The 21384-nt window shown below is 38.3% G+C and overlaps 1 protein-coding gene across 22 annotated transcripts in view; it reads right to left on the bottom strand.

The window, feature by feature from the left end:
• The window catches only part of LOC122781453 (regulating synaptic membrane exocytosis protein 1-like), a 79726-nt gene that overhangs the window by 11475 nt on the left and 46867 nt on the right, over positions 1-21384 (bottom strand). For 2 of the 22 annotated variants that reach the window (XM_044045125.1, XM_044045107.1), the window contains 13 exons: positions 20810-20856; positions 19454-19569; positions 19240-19370; positions 18158-18329; positions 17331-17484; positions 17036-17092; positions 13822-13987; positions 13473-13577; positions 12192-12251; positions 8936-9013; positions 7304-7393; positions 2635-2718; positions 96-152 (listed from right to left, as the gene is read on the bottom strand). In XM_044045125.1, the coding sequence (XP_043901060.1) occupies positions 96-152; positions 2635-2718; positions 7304-7393; positions 8936-9013; positions 12192-12251; positions 13473-13577; positions 13822-13987; positions 17036-17092; positions 17331-17484; positions 18158-18329; positions 19240-19370; positions 19454-19569; positions 20810-20856 (1317 nt within the window). The other 20 variants (XM_044045106.1, XM_044045108.1, XM_044045110.1 and 17 more) reach the window with 20 other exon arrangements.

Raw genomic sequence — 21384 nt, forward strand, 5'->3', positions numbered from 1 at the left:
CATGGCAGGTTGGTGTAATGAATAACGGGGGTGTCACATCATCGTGCTTCACTGGTTAAGTGTGTGCGCACAGAGTAGACAGAGTGTGCATGTACCTCGTCTTTGTACTGAGGTGAATTAAAGTTTCTTGGGCGGGAAGTAGCATCCGTATTCTCCATTCATGGACATGAAAATGACAAACATGACACATGCATCACCACCAAGGTGCCGCGCACGCACGCTTGCTCGCACACACACTTGAAATTGAAATGTTTAAGTCACCGCGGAGTCATTACTAAGCCCTGAGGACACAGACCTAATCAAAGACTGAACAGGAGAAAGGTGAGCGCACACAGAAGCTGCAAATTCCCCTGAACAAAAAAACGGAGACGTTGGAAGAATGCGGGAAGCAAACGAAGCATCAGCGAGGAAAGGATTTCACACCAAAACTACCACCACTTCACAACAGCACAAACTGGGTGCTATGGAAACCACCAAGGAAGGAGCAAGAAGAAGAAGAAGAAGAAGAAGAAGCAACGGGACAGAACTCTACAGTGACGACCACAATAATAAAACAAAACCCTGGGGTTAAAAGTCTCCTGTCGTCAAACTACAAACCAGGAAAAATATCATCCACAAAGTAAAAGCCACACAAGCTTCCCTTTTACACAAATGATGGAACAATTCATTGTATATTACAGTCACTCTTCACAGTGTCCAGATCTTAAATACCTCATGATTCTATCTTTTATTTTGTTAAGTTCAAGAATTTATTAAACTTAGTTGAAACAAGTTTGAAGCAAAAAAATAACAGAAAAGTAAATCATTTTGGGAAATATACTTACATGATACGTGCCGTGTTGATCGCTACAGGTTTAACGTCATTAGCCTTCGCACATGTATGTTATACACATGCTAATTAGCCTACACACATACAAGAAGCTACAAGGAGTTTAATACTACCTTTTTGTCTCCGAAATGGAAACTTTGAGCTTGTACCGATACCCATATAAGTCCGATAGCACCTAGCTATCACCAGCCATTTGCGAAACACAATGCTCCATCTGCATTACGTGAATGGTATCAATGGATAGTTTGGTATTTGTATCTTTTGGCCAGTATCGGACCGCTAACGATACCGAGGATTGTGTCGCCTCTTCCCCTAGAAGCAACAAAGGTCAATGGCCAGAGATACAGCAAGTTTTGATTTAACTTTGGGACTGGAAACATCCAGATGTGGCTATGATGTGTTTGGTTCCGACTCATGAGTGTTCCTACTATAAACTATATTATTGGCAAACAAGTTGAAGATAAACTGAGCTGTTGTCCAAGATCTTTGGATGACGCTAATGTTTGGACGCCAGTGTCAGAGTTACCTCTCTTGGTGTGTTTTATCACAAGGGTTGGTAGCCAGGAAAAAGTAATGCAACATGTTTTACCAGGAATAAGGAGGAAATTCCAAATAACAAACACATGCACAAGCTAATGGCAGACACACACATATGGGGTGCTACCATTGAGCTACATTCGTGGAAAAAGGGTGGTCACATTTTAGATCAGGAGAGACTGTTGCTCAAAGCTTTGCCTTGCTTAGGCCGTAAATACTTCTCATCTGTCTGCTTTGTCAATTATTTTCTCCACAATGTTACATACAGCTGGAAAACACAGCATGAAAATCAGTTTCTATGATACTGCTTTGCTCCAAAGGTTATTGAAGTTTCCCATGTGCATCAGGGAATTACAGTGGCCTGGATGGCACGATATGACTTTTATGTGTCTGAAACTGATATCGGTATCACAACTTACGGATACGGATATCAATCCAATGCAGTCATTTTAAACTACACAGCAGTTAACTGGACATTTGTGCTATTTCGTGCAATTTTCAAAGATAGAATTCTCTATCTGGGATGGTTGATGGACTGGCGAGCTGTCCAGGGTATACCCCGCCTTTCGCCAATTGTCAGCTGGGATTGGCAGATAAAAAAATGAATGAATTTTCTAACCAAGTAACACATATCTGCTTCTATATAGCAGAAATAAATAACCCAAAACATGACTGCTTTTCCAGTCTGTGCATGGAGAAGCATGCAATACATTGGATTTTGGATATCAAATTCAACATTATTGTCTTTTCGATATTCAATCCAATGATTTGATTTACATTTATAAGCTTCTGCATGTTTCTGCTGCAGAAACATGGCAGCTCAAGATGGTGGCCTCTGTAAAGCAAGGCCACTGTCTGACCGAGCATGAACATTCAAGCACATTTCCCAAAATTGTTTACCATTTCTTTGAAAATGCTTTAAACTGAGATGTTTGTTTCACATGATACATCATTTAATAACATCGAATGAAGGTTTGGAAAAAGGTTCTAGGTTGTAAAGTCACAACCAGTTATTTACAAGTGTCTGAACTCTGTGAAGAGATTAGTGTTGGCTGCAAATCGAGCTTGACATCTGCCTGTAGCCAGTAAGACCTACTTGCTTCAGGCGGAAACATAAGGAGGATTATGTTTTCTCACATAACAGAAAAAACTTGATGATATGTTGCCACATTCTTCCACGACAACAAGGGTTTTGCAACAAAGGCATCTGACTTTAAGGCACAAGTCAAGCTCTAAGAGGAAGCTGTTGTAGTTCCGTTAAAGGATACCTGTCATCTTCAGGGGAAGCATGTTGAATAAGAATCCTGGGACTCGCCGGACGTCTCCGCGGCAGCGTACGTGACAATGATTTTCTATGTGTACACATACAAAACATATCACCCATATGACCATAAAATCAGCAAGCCAGTGTAAAATCATCAGAAAGCCATGCTGATCCATGCATGAAGTGAAAAGCTGCCCATGTCTGTTTTTTCGTGCCTGCCAATGCCACAAGTACGTTTTTTAACCACTTACGAGCAATGAAACAAGCTGTAAACACAACACTGACACATCAAGACTAAAAAGCCCGATGTAACAAACTTTGTTCTCCATAATTGTTTATTGATTATTGATCCACATCAGCTATCTCATCCACAGATGAGTGCTGTTCTACCTGTGGTCAGAATTACAAATTGCATTTCATCTTTAGACATAAACATGCATTCATACTGCATACAACACAAACATAAAATAAGAGCAAATGAAAATCACTACTTGATTTAAGTTGGTTATATTCTATTCTGATCAACCATAGTCATAGTACTTATGTACTTTCCACAGGAAAAGGTACATGGCCTCTTTTAAAAGAGGAAGAAGAAAAAACCATCATGTAACACCTTGCATAAACAAATACAATTTCAATTTGATTTTAAAGGCCATCTCACTTGTTTCATTAACTAAAAAACATGGTAAAGAATTCCATCCATAAGAAAACATTAAACTATTAAATAAACTAACAGGACTCTTTGTTGTTATTATATTTCTAACAAAACTAACAAGAGAGTAGTGTAACCTAGCTTTAACTGGTAACCAATTCACTTTACTAAGCATCTCACATACTCTAGTTCTGTATGAGCAGTTAAGCATGTGACGGATTCAGGGCTGGCCATGTTTGCTTCCGTTGTTGGCTGTTTTGCCTTCTCTTTCAGGTGGGTGGAGCTGTGGCTGATTGAGTGATGCAGTACACCTGCACACAGCTCAGGAGGCTATTTAAACAGACCTGCCACAGATTGCACTGGCTCTCTTCCTCTGGAGAGGAAGTTCCTGTTTTGTTTACACATTATGTTTAAGTATTAGATTAGTTTAATTTAATTTAATTTAATTTAATTAAAATATGGTTCAATTCTGTGCAGACTATGTGTGGTCTCTATTTTTGTCACATACTTTGAGCCAGGTTGTGACAAGCACTATACGAGCAGCTTTGTTTTGAGCTACCTGTAGCCTATTAAGATTATTTTCAGATGTATTGGACCATGTGAATGTGCAGTAATCCAGCTGAGATAGCATCCTGGTAAATATGTCCTTCTACCCATTTTCTTCACCATTTCATCTACATGGCTCATTCAGGACATTTATTTATGTTAACCCATTTTCTGATCAGTACAAGCTCTTCATTTAGAACCTTTTAAAGATCTCTTGATGTTGACGCTGCAGAATGAATGGTTGAGTCATCTGCATACATAGCAATGGAAGTATGGTTTAAAATTAAAGGTACATTTTTTTTGTAAATATTGAAAATAAAAGTGGCCCTAAACAACTCCCTTGTGGGACTCCACAGCTCATAACCCTCATTTATGAAAAAACGCCATTAAATTATACACAGTATTTCCTATTTGTGAGGTAACTATTGATCCAGGCAACAGAACCCCTATCAAAACCACAACAGTGTAGTTTATTCACTAATAATCTATGGTCAAGAATAGCATAAGCAGCACTAAAATCTAGTAAAATGGATCTATTTCTTTTAACCATTCATCAGTCATTTGGGTTAGTGCAGTAACTGTGGAGTACCCTTAACTGTATGCATGTTGATGAGCTGTGTTCAAGTCGTTTATACAGAAATAATGTTGTATTTGCTCATGTACTATTCTTTCCATGATTTTTCTGAGTGGACAGAATGCTTATTGGTCTACTATTTTTCCCTGAGAAAGTCTCTTTGTTATTTTTAGGCAGTGGAATAATTTTAGCAATCTTCCAGTCTCCTGGGCAAATTGATTTTTAAAAACTTAAGTTAATGATATGGCAGACAGGCAGAGCCAAAACATTAGCAACAGGTTAAAGCAATCTCGCATCCAGGTTACCAACACCAGCTGGTTTGTTCTTACTCAGTCTTATTAATTGTTCGACTGTAGACACCTTGACTTTTTCAAAGTGGAAATTACAACATTTATTCTTTGTCACTTTGTTTGTGATAAGCCTGGATGAGAGCTCTAGACTCTTATCATTCACCTCCATTCCATCATTTAATTTCTGAATTTTATCACTCAAATACACTCAAATAGTTAGCTATATCAACTGGTTTGGTGATAAAAAATTGCCCTTTGCCTCTTAGAAAGATGGTGTACATCTACACACTTTTCCCATTAGGTGATTAAGAATTATCCAAATTGACTTGCTGTCTATATTAATATTGCTAATTTTCTTATGATAATACATATTCTTCTTATTTTTATTCAACATTGTTACAAAGTTTCTAAGTTTACAATACATTCTCGTTCACCACCAGATTTTATTGCATCCGCCTTGGCTCTATCCCTCTCCATCATGTACAAGTACATTGTAGTTGCGTTCGGAGGTCTATAGCAGCACCCTATTAACCTTGGTTTTATATACAGAAGTTGAACCTGCATCCACAATACTTTCACCTCTTCACATCCCAGATCATTTCTGGTTTTAACTGGAATATGATCTTGGCAATAGATAGCTACCCCACCTCCCCTTGTTGTTCCCCTATCTAGTCTATACATATTATATCCCTCTATTTTCAATACTTCACTGTTTCTCGCTGGATTCCGGTGAGTCTCTGATATTGCAAGTATATGTAATTTATATCCAGTCAGGATAAGACTATACATTAGTGTTCACCAGTAACATTTTAACCAACATAACTTTCCTCACAATAATCAGAGCTCTCCTCTGAAGAAAACCTCTTAAACACAAGAACTCAGCAGCACCCTATTGACAACCCACCCCCTCCCACACCCACACATCCACGTCGCACTCACACTTGTAGGTACGCTTGCACGCACGCACACACACACACACACACACACACACACGCACAGACACATATCAACACAATGATGTGTTGATAAAAACATCCAACTAACACAAAAGCAACATTAGCTTTAATTCAGTTTAACTCAACTCAAAAATCCAATCTGCTTTTGGCTCAGTTTTGGTGGCCACCAACTTCGGCAACCAATTTTGGCCATCAGAGACTCTTCCAAAAACGTTTTGAGCACAGAATTCTTTTCTATTTTGAATCAGAGACAATCTCCACTGTCCTGGCAGCCACACACACAACATGCAGATCTGTTGCCAGAAGGAAACACCAAAAGTACAACTTCTAAGATGAAGACACCCAATGACTAGACCGAGGACTGGGTAGTGAAGAGTAAAACAATGCACATTGCTCAGTTTTTATAACATCAATAACATATTAAAAGGTCCAATATGCAACAATCCGCCTTACAAGAAAGTCAGGAAACAGTAGTAGTTGTGCAAATATACATAATAGTGGAATTTTTCAGCAGAACCTTTGTTTTTGTAGGAGGCTATAGAAGCTGTCGGAAACACCTAGTGTATAAACATGCTAAATTAAAATTACGAATGGCTCAATACCACATTTTTGTCCAATACAATACTAGTTAATGACCTTGTATATCTATCTATTTATCTGTCTGATATCAGTCCGATACCAGTACCTCTTTTGAAGGACTTAGCTGTTAAAAAGACTTGTTAGTAAGTTGACACATTTAAGGCAAAGCTCTATCCAACTATTTCAAAAAGAGAACTCTTCCACTGCGTTGGCACACATTTGCCACCCTCATGTCATTTTTAAGATTTACAGATTGTACTGGCTTTCACTTTTTTCTTTTTCCCATATCTGATCCAGTGATATTGACCAGTATTGGACCGATAACATGTTTGCTCTCCGTTAATTCCTTGTTCACACCATATTTGCAGCCTGTAAACTCTAATTTTCCTGAGCGTTCAAAGTTAAGGCTGACCTGTATACAATCTGTATGTCATGATTAAGAGTTCACAAGTTATTGACAGAGGTTGTAACGAGCCAAGTATGGAATGCAGTCGTGGTAGAGTAGTGGGAGTAAAAGCGAGGTGCAGATGAAGGAGTCTCTCTGGATTTACCTCTAAAGAAAGTTTGTTCTTTGGCCAAAAAGTCTTCAGACAAGGAGAAACATGAGTTTAGGGTTTATATTGGTTTGGAACTTTCATCATGGAGGGTTCTACAAGCCAAAAAAGGGTTCCAAAATGGCCTGAAACTATGTCTGTTGTCATTGGTGACCAGCTAGCTACCTTTTGCAATCACCTTTGCTTTGGTCTGCACTGATTGGTGGTGCTCACATATTGCATATTGGACTTTTTAATACGTAATTGAATACTTGTCAATAAATCATACAATACTGCAAAACACTTTCACAAACATCTACAAAATGGTAGCAACTAGAGGAACTTCTAGGTGGACAGCAGATTGGCAGAGCAGAGTACAGCAGGGGTGTGGGGTAGGTGGGTAGAGGGTTGGGGAAGCTTCATCATCGGGTATGTGTAGGACCATTCACAGGGGTAAAGAGAACTACAAAGACCAGGAAAGGTTTGAGAACAAAGAAACACAACGAAGGACTACAGGAGGGTCGCGGGTTCAGAGTCTGGTACCTGTCAGTCTCTGGTGAGGGGGCATGATTGTCTGGAGTCAGACAGTTGGCGCTAGCACTTCTAACCCTGTCCAGAGACGGCTGAAGATCACTAGATGCACCACGGCATTAACATGCCATCCAATGGAGGAAGAGGAGACAGGAGGAGAGGACAGACACAAACAGAAAGAAAACAAAACAAACAATGAACAAACAGAAAAAACATTTGAAAAAGTCCAAATAGATTCCCAAAAAATAATATATAATGTTTGTCCAATAACTAAACCATGACTGGCTGACTGGTGTAAGAAAAGAAATGTCCTTATGCTGACATGGTTGTTAGGGAGATGGAGTAAAAAAAAGTTTTTCATCGTTATGGTAAAAGGATAGAAAACTCGCTGCACTTTTCTCTAAACTTGAAAGACTAATTTTAACAATCTGTGTGTGTGTGTGTGTGTGTGTGTTTGGGTGTGTGCGTGTGTGTCTTACCTAACTGCCACCTCATCTCTGAACATTACAACCCGTTGCGTGACGGAATGACGCTTTGCATTGACTACGTGCGATTTTGTGACAGCGCTCGTCTTTCGACATGCAGGCAGCGTGGAACTAGTCACACAAGATGAAAGTAAATTAAAGAAAGAAAGAAAGAAAGAAAGAAAGAAAATAAAAATCTAAAAAAAATACAGCATGCATTTGCAAATGAAACCAACAAAAATAACAAAAGGCAAAGATGGAAACTAATCTCTGAAGCTCCTGCTGTTGTGGAAAATACTCACATAAACAGAGAAGTTCACAGGCCTCTGAAGGTTGTGTGACCCCATCAAGACTATACACATCTACAGTTTCCGCATATTTATTACTCATATTTAACTGCTATAAATTGGTTAATTGTTCCTTCACTGATTAAAAAACCCTTACCCTAACCCCTTAAATGAAATACTCTCAGATTGTCAAGAAGGTCTTTGTCCGTTACTTCCTGAAGTACAGATGTGTGAGAATCATCAGAGTTTCTCCCTAAAAGTCCGACCATGGATGTTTTAATTTGGAGGAACTACTTTGAGGGAAGCTTGGCTGGAGTGTAGCTGTGTTTAATGTTAGCATGTAGCTCTGGTTTTCTGACATTAAGTGAGATCTCTTGGTCAGTTTGGGATATTTATTCATAGCCAATGAATAGCAACTGCAGTTTAAAATGTCTTGCAGTGCAATAATGGTGGCCCTAACAAAACTTGGACGATTGTACGTACAAAAACGTCAATGTTAACTTAAAAGACAGAAGCCTTTTTTGGGCAAGGACTTGATTTAGTTTGGTTTAATTGGGTTAGATTTGGTTTAATGTTGTTCAAATTGGTTTAATTTCGTTTTGTGCGGTTTGATTTGAGTTTGTTTGACCTGGGTTGGTTTAGTATGGTTCTAATTTGGTTAGATTTACCCATTCCGGGCTACACTAACGTGTGGTGGACACAATGGGGGTGTAGTCTTGAAGGGATCATTTTGAGTGACTTAAAATTCAACAATTCTTCATTTCAGGGTTTCCGGCCAACAGATACCATTAAATCCAACACACTAGACCTTTTAAAGAAAGGTTTAAAGTCATACGACGGTACGGAGAAAACACTTTTCCTGACTGAACACACACATATATGCAATAACTTACCTGTTTGTGTGTTTGTGGATGCCGTTGAACAAAAGTGGCATCTTGGGTGGCAAAGTGTTACTGTGCTTAGTAGATCTCCTGATGTTAGCATGTTGCATGCAGCAAACACAAAGAGGAAAATGGAAGGAATAGGTGGAAGAGAAGTGAAAAGGAAAAATAAAAAAACAGTGGGAGTTTGTGGACAACAGAAGAAGATCTACAAAGATAAACTACTTAACCAGTGATTTTATAAACTATATAAACTGAGTTTGGTTTGATAGATTTCTGCTAAAGTTAGATCAGGTGAGCTTCATATTTCACTCACTTCACAGCTGTCATACTGTTGTCTGCTGCTGATTTCAGACCAGACTTAAAAATCACTGGCTAAGCTCCTGTGTTTCTGCAGTGTAAGCAAGTGTAAGAACTAAAGAGCGATGCATGACAGGGATACAAGCGTCAAATGCTGCATCTCCTGTCAGATGCACCTTCAAACACATCCGTGTGTGTGTGTGTGTGAAACAAACAAAGATGGATTATCACATCGGCAAAGCAGGCACAACATGTCCACGGCTTCAGAGCCGAGGCAGAGACTGAGATTAATTATTGGATGAAACAAAGACTGTTGTACTCGATACTCTGCTCACTCAATGACTTATTTCGCTGAAGTGGAAGTTAGAAAAAATAAGCTTGCTTTTCTTAATAAAGCTTTTGGGGAAACTATAATGTAACTGTGTTATATCTTTGATTACTTAAATGAAAGTTAAAAGTAAGGTTAGCTTAAAACGTTCTTAGCTAATACAAATATTCAATAACAAGTATTTAGCAAGAACTTAGCATGTTAGCACTAATGTCAATGAGAGCCAAAGCCGATAAAAACCTATACTATACTATTAAACATGTTTATACAGATGTAAAACCAGTTTAAATGGTTTTATAACCTATCTTTTACATGAGGGTTTTGTGTGTGTGTCTTAATTTCTTTGTTCTTGATTAAGAATTAAGATTAAGTGTGAAACAGTGACGACTTTCAATCCATGAGCTTGGCATTGATGAATGGATTAAATTGCAGTTTTGAATAGTTCAGTTAAAATAATAAAAAAATAGCCCGTTAGGACCAGATGGACCTTGATATTATCCAATGTGTCAGTCTGGTTAAGGATTAATATAAATTTAGGATTGGGTTTGTTAATGCTGATTGTCCTGTTCCGTTGTCGATGTCTTTTTCGTCCCTTGTCTGTGTGCACTTTACTTTTCCTCTCTGTGATTACCCAACCTGTTTCACCTGTGACTTGTTCATCACAGCTGTTCGTCGTCTCCCTGATTCCACAGTGTATTTAACCACTCCCCCTTCCTTTGTGTGGTTGTGAGTTCGTCTTTGTCTGTCACTAGAGCTACATGTGGTTTTTGAGCTCTCGCCTGTTTATTTGTGGTTCGCAATTCTGTGGGATTATTTGCACGTGCGTGCTTCTGTGACTCTGCTAATCTCTATTTACCTGTTCCAGTCAGTGTCCTGTTCCACGTTTATCTCGTGCCTGCGCTCTTTGACACATATTTGAGGATCTTCGTGCCTGTTCACCTGTTTTTGTGTTCTTAAAAATAAACTCTTTTACTTGCCACTGTCTTGCATTTGGGTCTAGTCCTGTACGTGATACTGATCTAGCCTGAGTACATAAAGATTACACAGTACATATTGGATTTAAAATGTATTATTTTTTCTTATTATGAATGACTATTTAACTATTATGTTTTTATTCATTTATTTATTACACAGTGAGAAAAATAAATGTATATCTTCATTTGCTGTGACATGTGAGCAGATGTGACATTAGAGGTCATTTCCACTGCATGTTTTCTGCAATCAGGGAAGCAGTTACATGCAGTTATAACTATATAGTATAGTATACTGTACTATAGTTTTTCACATATCGGAATCTGTGATAAATTTGTTTCCAGGGCTCCTAGTAATGATTAATGATAATCTGTGTTTTCATTGGGACGGTTTGATCAGATCAAAAATACAGATGTGCTACGAAGAGCGTGACTTACCTCTCTCTAAATAAAAACACTAATACTCCAGGAGAGATGACTACTGTACATGTGGTGTAAATGTAAGTGTCACATACTGTATTGTATGTGTGTAGAGACACGATATCTTAATTTGTTGTTTTACTTGAGTGGCAAAGGCAGAATGAGCTTAAAAAAACCAAGGGGAGATCATTTATTCATGGATATTTGATAATATTTTATTTTCAGGCCTTGACAAACTACAGCTGGTCTGGTTGTTGAGGAGCATCAACCTATTGAGAATCACTGTTTAGGAAGCTCAAGCATGGGGCTGTAATGACCTCTTGTGGTACAGAGGCAGTAGTGCAATTTGAAAAAAATGATATAAAGGCTCAGTTCCTAATGTCCTTCCTAAACCATAAAGCCCTGAACACTCACTGACTTTGACATTGTCCCCTGTTAAAAAGCATATTCTTGAATTCCTCTGATTATATGACAACCTACATTTTGTGTCATGCTTACACTAAGAATGCTTTGATACCACTGTTTTGTGTCTGATATCGCCATCTTAATAATGTTCACATACAAATATCAGTCCAATACAGGTATCTACTAAGCTGTTTTAACTTAGCACTTAGCCATAACTGGCATTTTACAATCATAACGCTGCACCAGTGTAACAATTATTCTGCTTACAAATATGAAATTAGTGAAGTTAACAACGTTGTTACCGTTTTTTTACAGTCTGTGTCTAGAGATGCTTTTATGTGATATGTTTATGTTTCCAATCAAGTGATTTTTGACCAGTACCAGGAGTATAGTATCGGGTCATTCCTAGTTTACACCTGCTGTTGTTGTCATAAGTTGCCTTTAGTTTGTTATCTTACATTTTAAAGACTGTATAAAGTCTTCTAACACACCAAAACTAGCAGTAAATGTAGATGTAGACAGTTGAATTGTCATTTAAGTATTATGAATGAATTATGCATATTTTTGTTATTGATATTGTTCAAGTACATACATTTACCTTTGATTATGTGGGTTTTTTGTGCCTTTGCCTTGTCATTTTCAAACTGTATTTCCAGTGAAGGAACATTTTTAAAGAAAACTACAAACAGACACAATCATTATAATATACTACTACATAATAAATAGTACTACTACTACTACTACTGTTACTGCAACACACACACACACACTCCATTAAATCTGATCCAGTAGCAAACTTCCACAAACCCAAATATAAAGAAAACGTCATGATTGGCCATTTTACCTGGTGTGGAGGCACTCGGCACTTTTGCCTCGCATTGACTGGTGGATCATGATGATCTCACTGTCGTTACCATGGGGATGGATGACAAATGAGGAAATTAACAACAGTCAAAAAACACCAGGAGAGCAGAGAAGAGAGTGAAGAGGAAAGAGAAGCTGTTGCTGATTTGATTTACACACACACACACACACGTGTGACACACACACACACACACTGTCAAGTACCACAGACTGAATGCCACAGGTTTCTGTGAAGCCAATCTATGAATAGCTACTGTACCACAAAGCATTAAAATAAGATATTCTACTATTAAATAGCAACAAAATATGTGAAATACCTCACTACCTCATCTCGTTTCACTGCACTATTGTGTGTGTTGTGATGACAATAAAGATATATTTAAAATTACACAAAAACAAAATCCCAGAAATACTTTTTGATGTTAATTCTGCAAAATTAATGCACTCCGTCTTCAGATGAAGTAATATTATTGATTTGTTTCTTAAATATAAAGACTAAACAGACCAAATGGAGTCTAAATAATCCTGATGAAGAGTTTTTCCATTTATAACCCATTTATAACTGGTAGAAAACAGTTTAATCCGAATTTAAACTGGTTTATTCAGCTACCTACTAAGTATAGTCAAGGTTTTTATTGGCTTTGGCTCTCATTGACATTAGTGCTAACATGATAATTTCCTGCTAAATGCGAGGGGAAAAGAGTCGATATTTAAGTAGCAATTAAGGAGACTTTCGCCCAACCATTTATTAAATAATTAATATTTGTATTGATGCAATGTTTCAGTACTAGACCTCCACCTTCATTTCTGCCGAATAACTGGAACATACGCTCTTCCAGCAGTTAGCGTAGCCATTAGCTAAGAACATTTTAAGGTAACCTTACTTTTTACTCTCTACTTTCATTCAATTTAGACTTATTTTATTTTATTAGTGCCTTAAAACTCTTTACCCACAGTTAGATTCTGAACAAGCAATAACAGAAAGGTTGCAGGATTACCATCTAGCAGAAATTGTGGGATTCTGTTTTTGTGAAATGTTTTTGACTTCTATAAATGCTCTTGATTAGCATTCACTCTGAAAGGTAAACAAACCGCACACAAATCTATTGACTCATTCCGACTGCACTCACACAGGTAGAAGCGTTACACAGCGACAAAAGCACAGTTGCAGCGTAACAGTGGAAACAACTCTGGTGACTTTTACTCCGTTCAGGCCAAAACATTCAGAATCAACAAGCCGAGCTCAAGCAGAGAGACACACCTGTCGTCCAGGTACTCCTCCTCCTGGTGGCGACCTCTGGCAGAGTCGTAGAAGCGGGCTGGAGAACGAGAGCGGCGACTGTGAGGAAGCTCGTCGTCCAAACTCCTGGACAGAAAGAAAAGAAAAAAGGATGTCAGGTTGGTAGGTTTGAGACCCCTGTCTTAGATGTAACTGAGCCACAAAATTAAGCAATTTTGGCTCAAACACACAAGAAAGTTCAAATGATGAATGTTTTACAACCAACTCTGCGGTTCATATTGGATCAGGATTTCACAATCACTTTAAATGCCCAAAAATTGACGTATCCCGTTTAATAAAAGGGAAAATCTGAGTGGAACCAACAGCTCACCTCTGCGTGGGAACGTTGGGAGGCCGGGATCGGATTCGTCCCTGCTCCTCGCGCTTCGGGGAGACGGAGCGGGATCGTACGTGATGCGATGGCGTCCTCTGCTGATCCGGCACCTCCAGCGTCGACGAGGGCTCCCGCTGCCTCTCCCTGCCACGCCCATCCGCTGCTGGGCGAGAGTGACCGCGCACATGTGCATGCGTGAATGTTAAACAACACATATGTGCAGGGATAATAAATCAACCTTTACGGAGTCGGTCGGTTTGTTAAATCACAGACGATGAAGGAGAGGAGACTTTGGCAAAACTGTAGGTCGGATGCTAATCTCTGAGTCTGAGAGAAAGATGTTTTTATTTCTGCTACAGGAGCTTCACTCAGAAACATCAAAAATAGGAACACAAAAGTCAAGATATTACAGTTAGCGTGGAGTTTATATGACATTTAGTGGCATAAAGTGAGTTGAGGCCAACGTTTAGCTTCAGATAGTTTGACTTTGCTAGTTGGCTAATGTTTCATTAATAGAACTTTGTCACTGTTTCCAAAAAAAACACCCAAAAAGTGTTAAATGCAGGTTACCCTAACCCCATTGTTTTTCAGTTGGTGGCTAAGTAAGCTAAGTGGGCTGTAAATAGTATCACAACATATTGACATCGATGTTAACATCATCCTGCACTTTTTATGCTAATGTTTTGTTTTCTTCAGTGAGACAGATATCGTCTTGTGATATATTGATTATCACAGAATCGTTGGATCATGATATTATTGGTATCGTGAACATGACGCCATTTTAAGACCTCATTGGCCGCACCTGTAGATCTTGACGCCACTGAAACTCAAACTTTACTGCAGCTGCGACAGAAGAATCGCAGTCTCAAGGTCACAGAGTCTTAATAAAAAACTCTTTTCCCCTCACTGTGTTGCTGTGTTTTGACAATGAAGTTTCATAACAAGTCTTTTTCTTTCTTTGGTGGCGTGAGGATAAAAATACAGACGCTGATCAGCCTTGAAAGTGTCTGTGTTGGGCTTTTGTAATGATTGAGGTCACTTGCTTCGTTTCCAAAAGAAAAAAGGAAAGAAAAGCGTGTCCGTGCTCAGCGTAGGCCGTTAGCTGTACTTTATTTATGTTTATTTATTTATGTTTTCTCTTTCTGTAAATAAAGCACTTGTTAATTTAATATTAGCTACACTAATTATTATTGTAATTATCTCTGCCTTCCGTGTGTATTTAGTCTCTTTGTTGCTTCATCTGTTCTGTTTTGGTCAGTTTCCTGTTCTTTTGTTTTTTTCTACTTTTTTTGTATTCCTAATTTTTATAGGATTTTATGTTAGCTATATAACCTCTCCTCCTTGTGTGTCTTTTAATATTATTAAATCTAGGTTAAAAATATTTTAACTCATTTGCTTATGATTGACCTTTTTTTAACGCACTTTTTAATTTGAATCTTTCACTTGCACTGCATGCAGTTTTCATAATTTTACAGCAAATTAATGTTTTATGCTCTTCTGTGCTCTACTTTATTGCTCTTATTTTTCTGTACTCGGTTTCATTTTTATAACTGGGTTAAAAATTGGGTCTTTAAATGTTTCCAATTCTTAACTGTTATCAATTATAAAGCTGCCATGTCTTGCTTTTGAGTTTTTTGGGTTTTTTGCCCGTTAAATTCAGCTTTTTTTCAGTTCTATCTTGTTGATAACGCAGCCATAACTTCAAGATTATGTTTTTCATTTTGTTTGTGAAATTCTAAAAATTTACCATGGACGACTCATGGTATAGGTTTGTATATAGGTTTAATGTAGATATCCTCAGAGCTGAGCATCAAAGAAATATGGAGTAAGATTTGAGGAAAAATAGCCCCAATTTGTCAACCAATCGAAATCTTGCCAAGTTCAACTGTAACACAGACACAGAATTCTAAAGTCAAACAGTAACACAAAAACATAAACACATAGAGAAAGCAGAGCATTTGCATGCTAGTGTTTTATCTTTTGAGTCTCAAACGAGTTAGAAAATCTTCTAACTGTGTTTAAACGAGACTTCTTTTTTTACAGAGGCGTCCAGAGGAGCCTGTATCAACATGACCAACACAGGACAGTGTTTCCCAGGCACTCCTGAAGACCTTTTTACGCCAAGTTACGTTCAATAGGCTGTCGAAAAGTTCAAGTAAATTCATTTTGTGTTACATAAAGAACACAAATTAAAAATGAAAAGCTTTGGGATACACTGTACGACCCCGTTCAGACCTGGAGTTCACATTCAACCTGAGAAATCTAGTGACGTGAAGGTTGTTTACACCTGGCATTCAAATGTGAACCGGATGTGTCGCCAGTCACCAAACTGTGATTGGACTTGCGTTCGTTTTGCACTAAATTCAAACACAAATGTGTGTAATTTCTGTTTATTATGACTGTCTCTTATTATTCTACTTGTACTTGAGCTTAGAAGAGGTTGGAGTTTTAACCATAGAACAGATTAACACTGTGCGACGTCTCAAGATTATTTAGTTCTTGGACATTGGAATCTGGAGACACATTCAGGACATTTGGGGTCGTTCACACTTGTAGTTCGTGCTGTCCACCTGTAATCAGATCACTCAGGATGGATGTTAATAGTAGGGCTGGGTATCGCAACTCATTTCCCTGAATAGTTTTGATTCTAATTCACAATTAGATTAGATTTTTGACATTTAATTTTGATTTGATATCGATTCATTTTAAAGACATTTCAGTTTCCAGACCAGTTGAATTAATTAGTTCACAGAACTAATGCTTCATATTATAGAAAATGTGGATTTCTTGCTAAAAACAAAATATATATATATATATATATATATATATATATCCAGCCTAGAAGTACATCAAGCTCGTTTGAAGTAATTACCAAGTTTGGGCTTCTTTTTTTTTTACTCATCAGAAGGTGAAAACAGTGATTTTGTGGTGACCACAAAAGACACAAATAGACTTAAACCGACAATTACGACATGAAAAGTCTAGTGTGGAAGTTTTTCGGGACTCAACTGAAGAGATTTGCACAAGATCTAAAATACGAGACATATTTATACAACTCCAACGAAGGATTTAATGAATCGATATCAGATCTTTCAAATCGGTATAAATAGGAATCCGAAAGTCCCATTTCTTGGCACCCGGCCCTCGTTAACACCAGGTCTGAACACTTATGTAACACCTAACGTAACACGTGGAAACGGTCCCCACCCACCTTTAGACACTACTGCTGTACCCTCATCAAATTCAGGCTCTGTTACACGCTGTGAACCTAAACGGTCACAGACACAGACACACACACATGGAGATAAACACACATACACGCACACACATATGTGGACACATATATGAATGCACACTTGCAGGCAAAGGTGCGGTATTAGGGAGGGCAATGAAAACAGACGTTAACATTAACATGTACATGTCATATAGTTGGGGCAATTTGTGATACTTGTACGTACACACAGACACACACACACAAATACACAAACACACAATGTGAAACTTACGCTGCAGCTTCTTGCCGGGTGTTTCTGTGTGTGTGTGACGTCGGGGCAGGTACGGGGACGGTTGGGGCAGCGGTATGGATGAGACATCGTGGGTTTGTAGTGGGTACCAGTGAGGCTTGTCGTCCAGTAACGCCGTCTCCAGCTCTATGAGGATCTGGTCACAGTCGACACAGTTCATATACATGATGTTGTGCTAAGGGAAAGACCTGAACACCTGCAGCTTCAGTTAATGCTTTTCCAAGTTTTCCCTTTACCCTGGAACAGTGGTTCTCAAACTTTTTAATAGTATTTTTACAGTATTGATCAAGTACTTAACAATATATAAATATATATTTTAGTTTAAGAGAAAGTGTTGAGTGTTGTATATCAGGTACACTCGGCAGCCACTTTATAAGGTACACATGACGCCTTATAAAGTTGTTGTGGCTTTTCTGCTCCTGGAACATGGAGATAATCTTCTTCATAGCTTGGTTATTTAATGAACTGTCTGCTCATTCTCCTCTCTAAATATGCTAAATATCATATATATATATATATATATATATATAAAAAAATATCATATATATATATATAAAAATATCATATATATATATATATATATATATATATATATACATACATGTATTGACTAAAATAATACATGGAATTGACAAAATTACATTTAAAAAAAAGACAATAGCACGTCTTTAATTTTAAGCCTTATTTGACCATATTTATAGTTAATTTCATTGTTTTCAATTTTCATTAGTCTTAATGTATTAATGTAACTGTATTTTAAGCATTCAAGCTTTATATCCACATATAGATGAAAGTCGCCTGTGAGATACCTCTCCCATGAAGATGCTGTCCTCCTCCGGTGATCTGGGCTGGTCCCACAGCGTCAGCTCCAGCATGTGGTTGCGGAAGTCCCTGCGGTGGACGTGAGGGTAGACGAACGTCTGGTTCCACTTGGGCTCGCAGGTCTTCTTCACGGCTTTCGTCCTCCGCTTGCTCTTGTCGCTGTGTGTTCACACGATACAGATGATCAGCCAATCACATTCCTTCCCCTGCAGTCGCTCGACCAAGTCAAGAAGCAACTAAAAGAAATCTTTGGATTCCTGAATTCATCTAAATACATTCCACCCGTGGGATTTATGTGGGTCTGAATCTGGTGTGACATTTAGCTGAGGTTACTCTTTGAACAGTTTGCACCAGCATCAGAGGAGATGCAGGAACCTGCAGTTCCTTAAACAGCCACTAGATGCTGCTTCTAACTCAACTGTGATTCTACAGCTTCCTCTCAGTGATTCCCAGTTGTTTGGATAAAATATATTATTTAAAATAAAGGAATTGTTGTTGTTCCTGTTGGACTCACAACCTGAGTCCAACATGATGGTCTTGACATCACAGCCAATATAACTCCTTTAACCATATTTGTCCACATTGTATGCTCCAAATATTTTTGAAAAAATGAAAAAAATCAGCATTTAATAAAGGCTTCGGAAATATGTTGATTTTTTTCCAAATATTTTTGCCAATTAATTCCTCAAATCTTTTCACTAACTAACTTCCATGACTCGCCTGCTGCTCATACTGGACAACTTCCTGTGAGAAACTAAGTAGGTTTGAACACCAAAGTAAAAGCAGAAAACCCAAATTTGGTGTTGCTCCATTGTTTGTTTTTGTGGTGAACAAGCCAGCTAAGGGGATGGATTTCCGGTTTTTGATCCTGGCAAATCAATGAACCTGCTTTTCTACTTCCTCGTGCTATTTTCTTCTTCCTGGTCAGTGCTTGTTTCAGGGTAATAGGCGCTTTGGTCCGGTTACAAAAGTAAACCAAATGAAGGTGTGAAGGTTTTCGTAATTTCTCCGCCCAATCAAACTGAGTCCCGTTAGATTTAATTTTTGTTTTGAAAGCATTTTCTCGTACCTGCGGTCAGGCAGGAAGTACATTTTGACGTAGGGGCTCCGAGGCCGCCCGTCCGGTCGAAGCGGAAGATCTACAGCCTGCATCACGTTGACTATTAGCTGGTGACCCACTTTGTCGTACCACAGCTTCACCTGTGTGAGAAACATACAAACAATTTTAAAGTAGTATTTTGTTGAGGTTTTCTGGGATAAATCCGACGTCCTGACACACTCACTGAGAGCTGCCCCGGCATTAACTGCGGAGCGTCTTGGAGCATCCCGGGACTGGAGGGAGACAGGACATTTAAGGATGGTCTCTCCATCTTCTGTGACTCAAAAGAACTGGAACCTGCTATGAAGACGGCAACAACAACAACAACAAAAACACAAAACAAATCCTGAAACCTCAAGAAGACAAAGTCCTTTTTTTTTTTCTCTCAAAGAGGACAAACAAGTTTAGACGAGGAAAAATGGGTGAGGTTTGTTAAAGAGCGCAGGGGTAAAAATCTGGTCCAACTCCAACATGAAAAGAGTTCATGTTTATGTAAAACACGGCGTCGAGAGTTCCCCTGTTAGAAAGTGTCACGTTAAAAGAGAGCACAGACTATTCCACGGCTAACCTGTCACCGTGATAAATGACCATGCTTCTGTCCTACTTTGAGTCAAGTAGGCTTTTGTTTAGAAGTTTGTTCTGCACCGTATATAAATAAAAGGGCTGAACGATGAAATATCCAAATGATTTATGCTAAAAACCTTTTAACTCGCCTTTTGACAGACGTCACAGATGTAGGTCGCAAATTAATTTCTAGATAAATTACGTCAGAGAGCAGCTTATCAAACTCAAATGACCAAGGGGCCACTGAAAAAACAAATCTGGTCTAATGGCTAATCAAGAGAAAAACAATCCAAAGCTTTGGGAAAACAAAACAACCATTCAGAAGGGGTAGGGGATATGAGCTTAAAATGGTATTGTACATGTATTTAAATACGTTATTACAATCCCTGTTGGTGTAATGGTCAGACATCCCAATACTTTTGTTCATATACTGTATTTATGATGCAAAATAAATACATAAAAAAAACAAAAACAGACATAAGTCATAACATGATATGGCGTGAGTTTGAGACCTCTGCTCTAAACCATATAAATTATGGTTAAAAAGTATTAAAGGTACGTTATAATTTGTATAATTTAGCAACATTAAGTGGTGAAGTTGCAGATTGTAGCCTATGTAAACTTTGTTTGGCATTAAAACTCAAAATATGTTTTGGTTTGTCCATCGTGGGCTACCGTAAAAACATGGTGGTTCTAAATGGCCACCTCCATAGACCTGACGCTAATTTTAGGGGTAATAAAACAACACCAGATCATACAAGCAGGTGAGTTTACCCTTCTAAAAATGAATTTTAACAACTGTATCTTCAGCTTTTGCTACCAAAATAATTTCTTCCAAGGTTTACCTACAGCTCCTTTAATTTTTAGGTTTTGTTACAAATTACACAAGAAAAGCACACATAAAAACAAATAAACTGTACATATATTATATATAAAAACTGTCACAAACACACACACAGCAACAGGAGATACCTACTAGATTCTAATGGAGGGTGGGACGTGTCGGGGATTCTTGGGATATCACTGAAAAAGAAGAAGCAGCAAAGACACATGTGAGTTGCTCACTTACTTACCAGCAACTAACTGGACGAAATAAACGTTGTCGTGTTCTTGATGCACAGGCTTTACATGCATGTTAATGTGCTAGCAGTTTTACTGGAAGAAAGTCGCACTGTTAACACAATGTTATGTGGTCAAAAACAGCAGAGAGAAGCAAAAGCAAACCAGGCTCTTCTCCTGACTGCAGTGTTTCCCAGACTCATTATGTTTCTGTCCAGCCAATCATCATCATCATCTGAATAATAATGGCTGAGCGCCGCTGCCAATACTGTAGCTCAAGTCTGTTCTCACCACAATTACAGGAAAACACCAGAATCCATTGTACACGCTGTGTGTAAAACAAAAGGGAAAGCACGGTAATCTGTGTCACTCTTATCGGTGTCATTTATGGAATTCAAATTGGGAGATTTCTACAACCACACAACAGAGATTTTGTCTTCATTTGCTTTCTTTCTGAGAGTTAAGGCCCATTTATACTCTACGCAAAAGACG

The sequence above is a fragment of the Solea senegalensis genome, linkage group LG15, assembly GCF_019176455.1.
Source record: "Solea senegalensis isolate Sse05_10M linkage group LG15, IFAPA_SoseM_1, whole genome shotgun sequence".
NCBI classification, from domain to species: domain Eukaryota; kingdom Metazoa; phylum Chordata; class Actinopteri; order Pleuronectiformes; family Soleidae; genus Solea; species Solea senegalensis.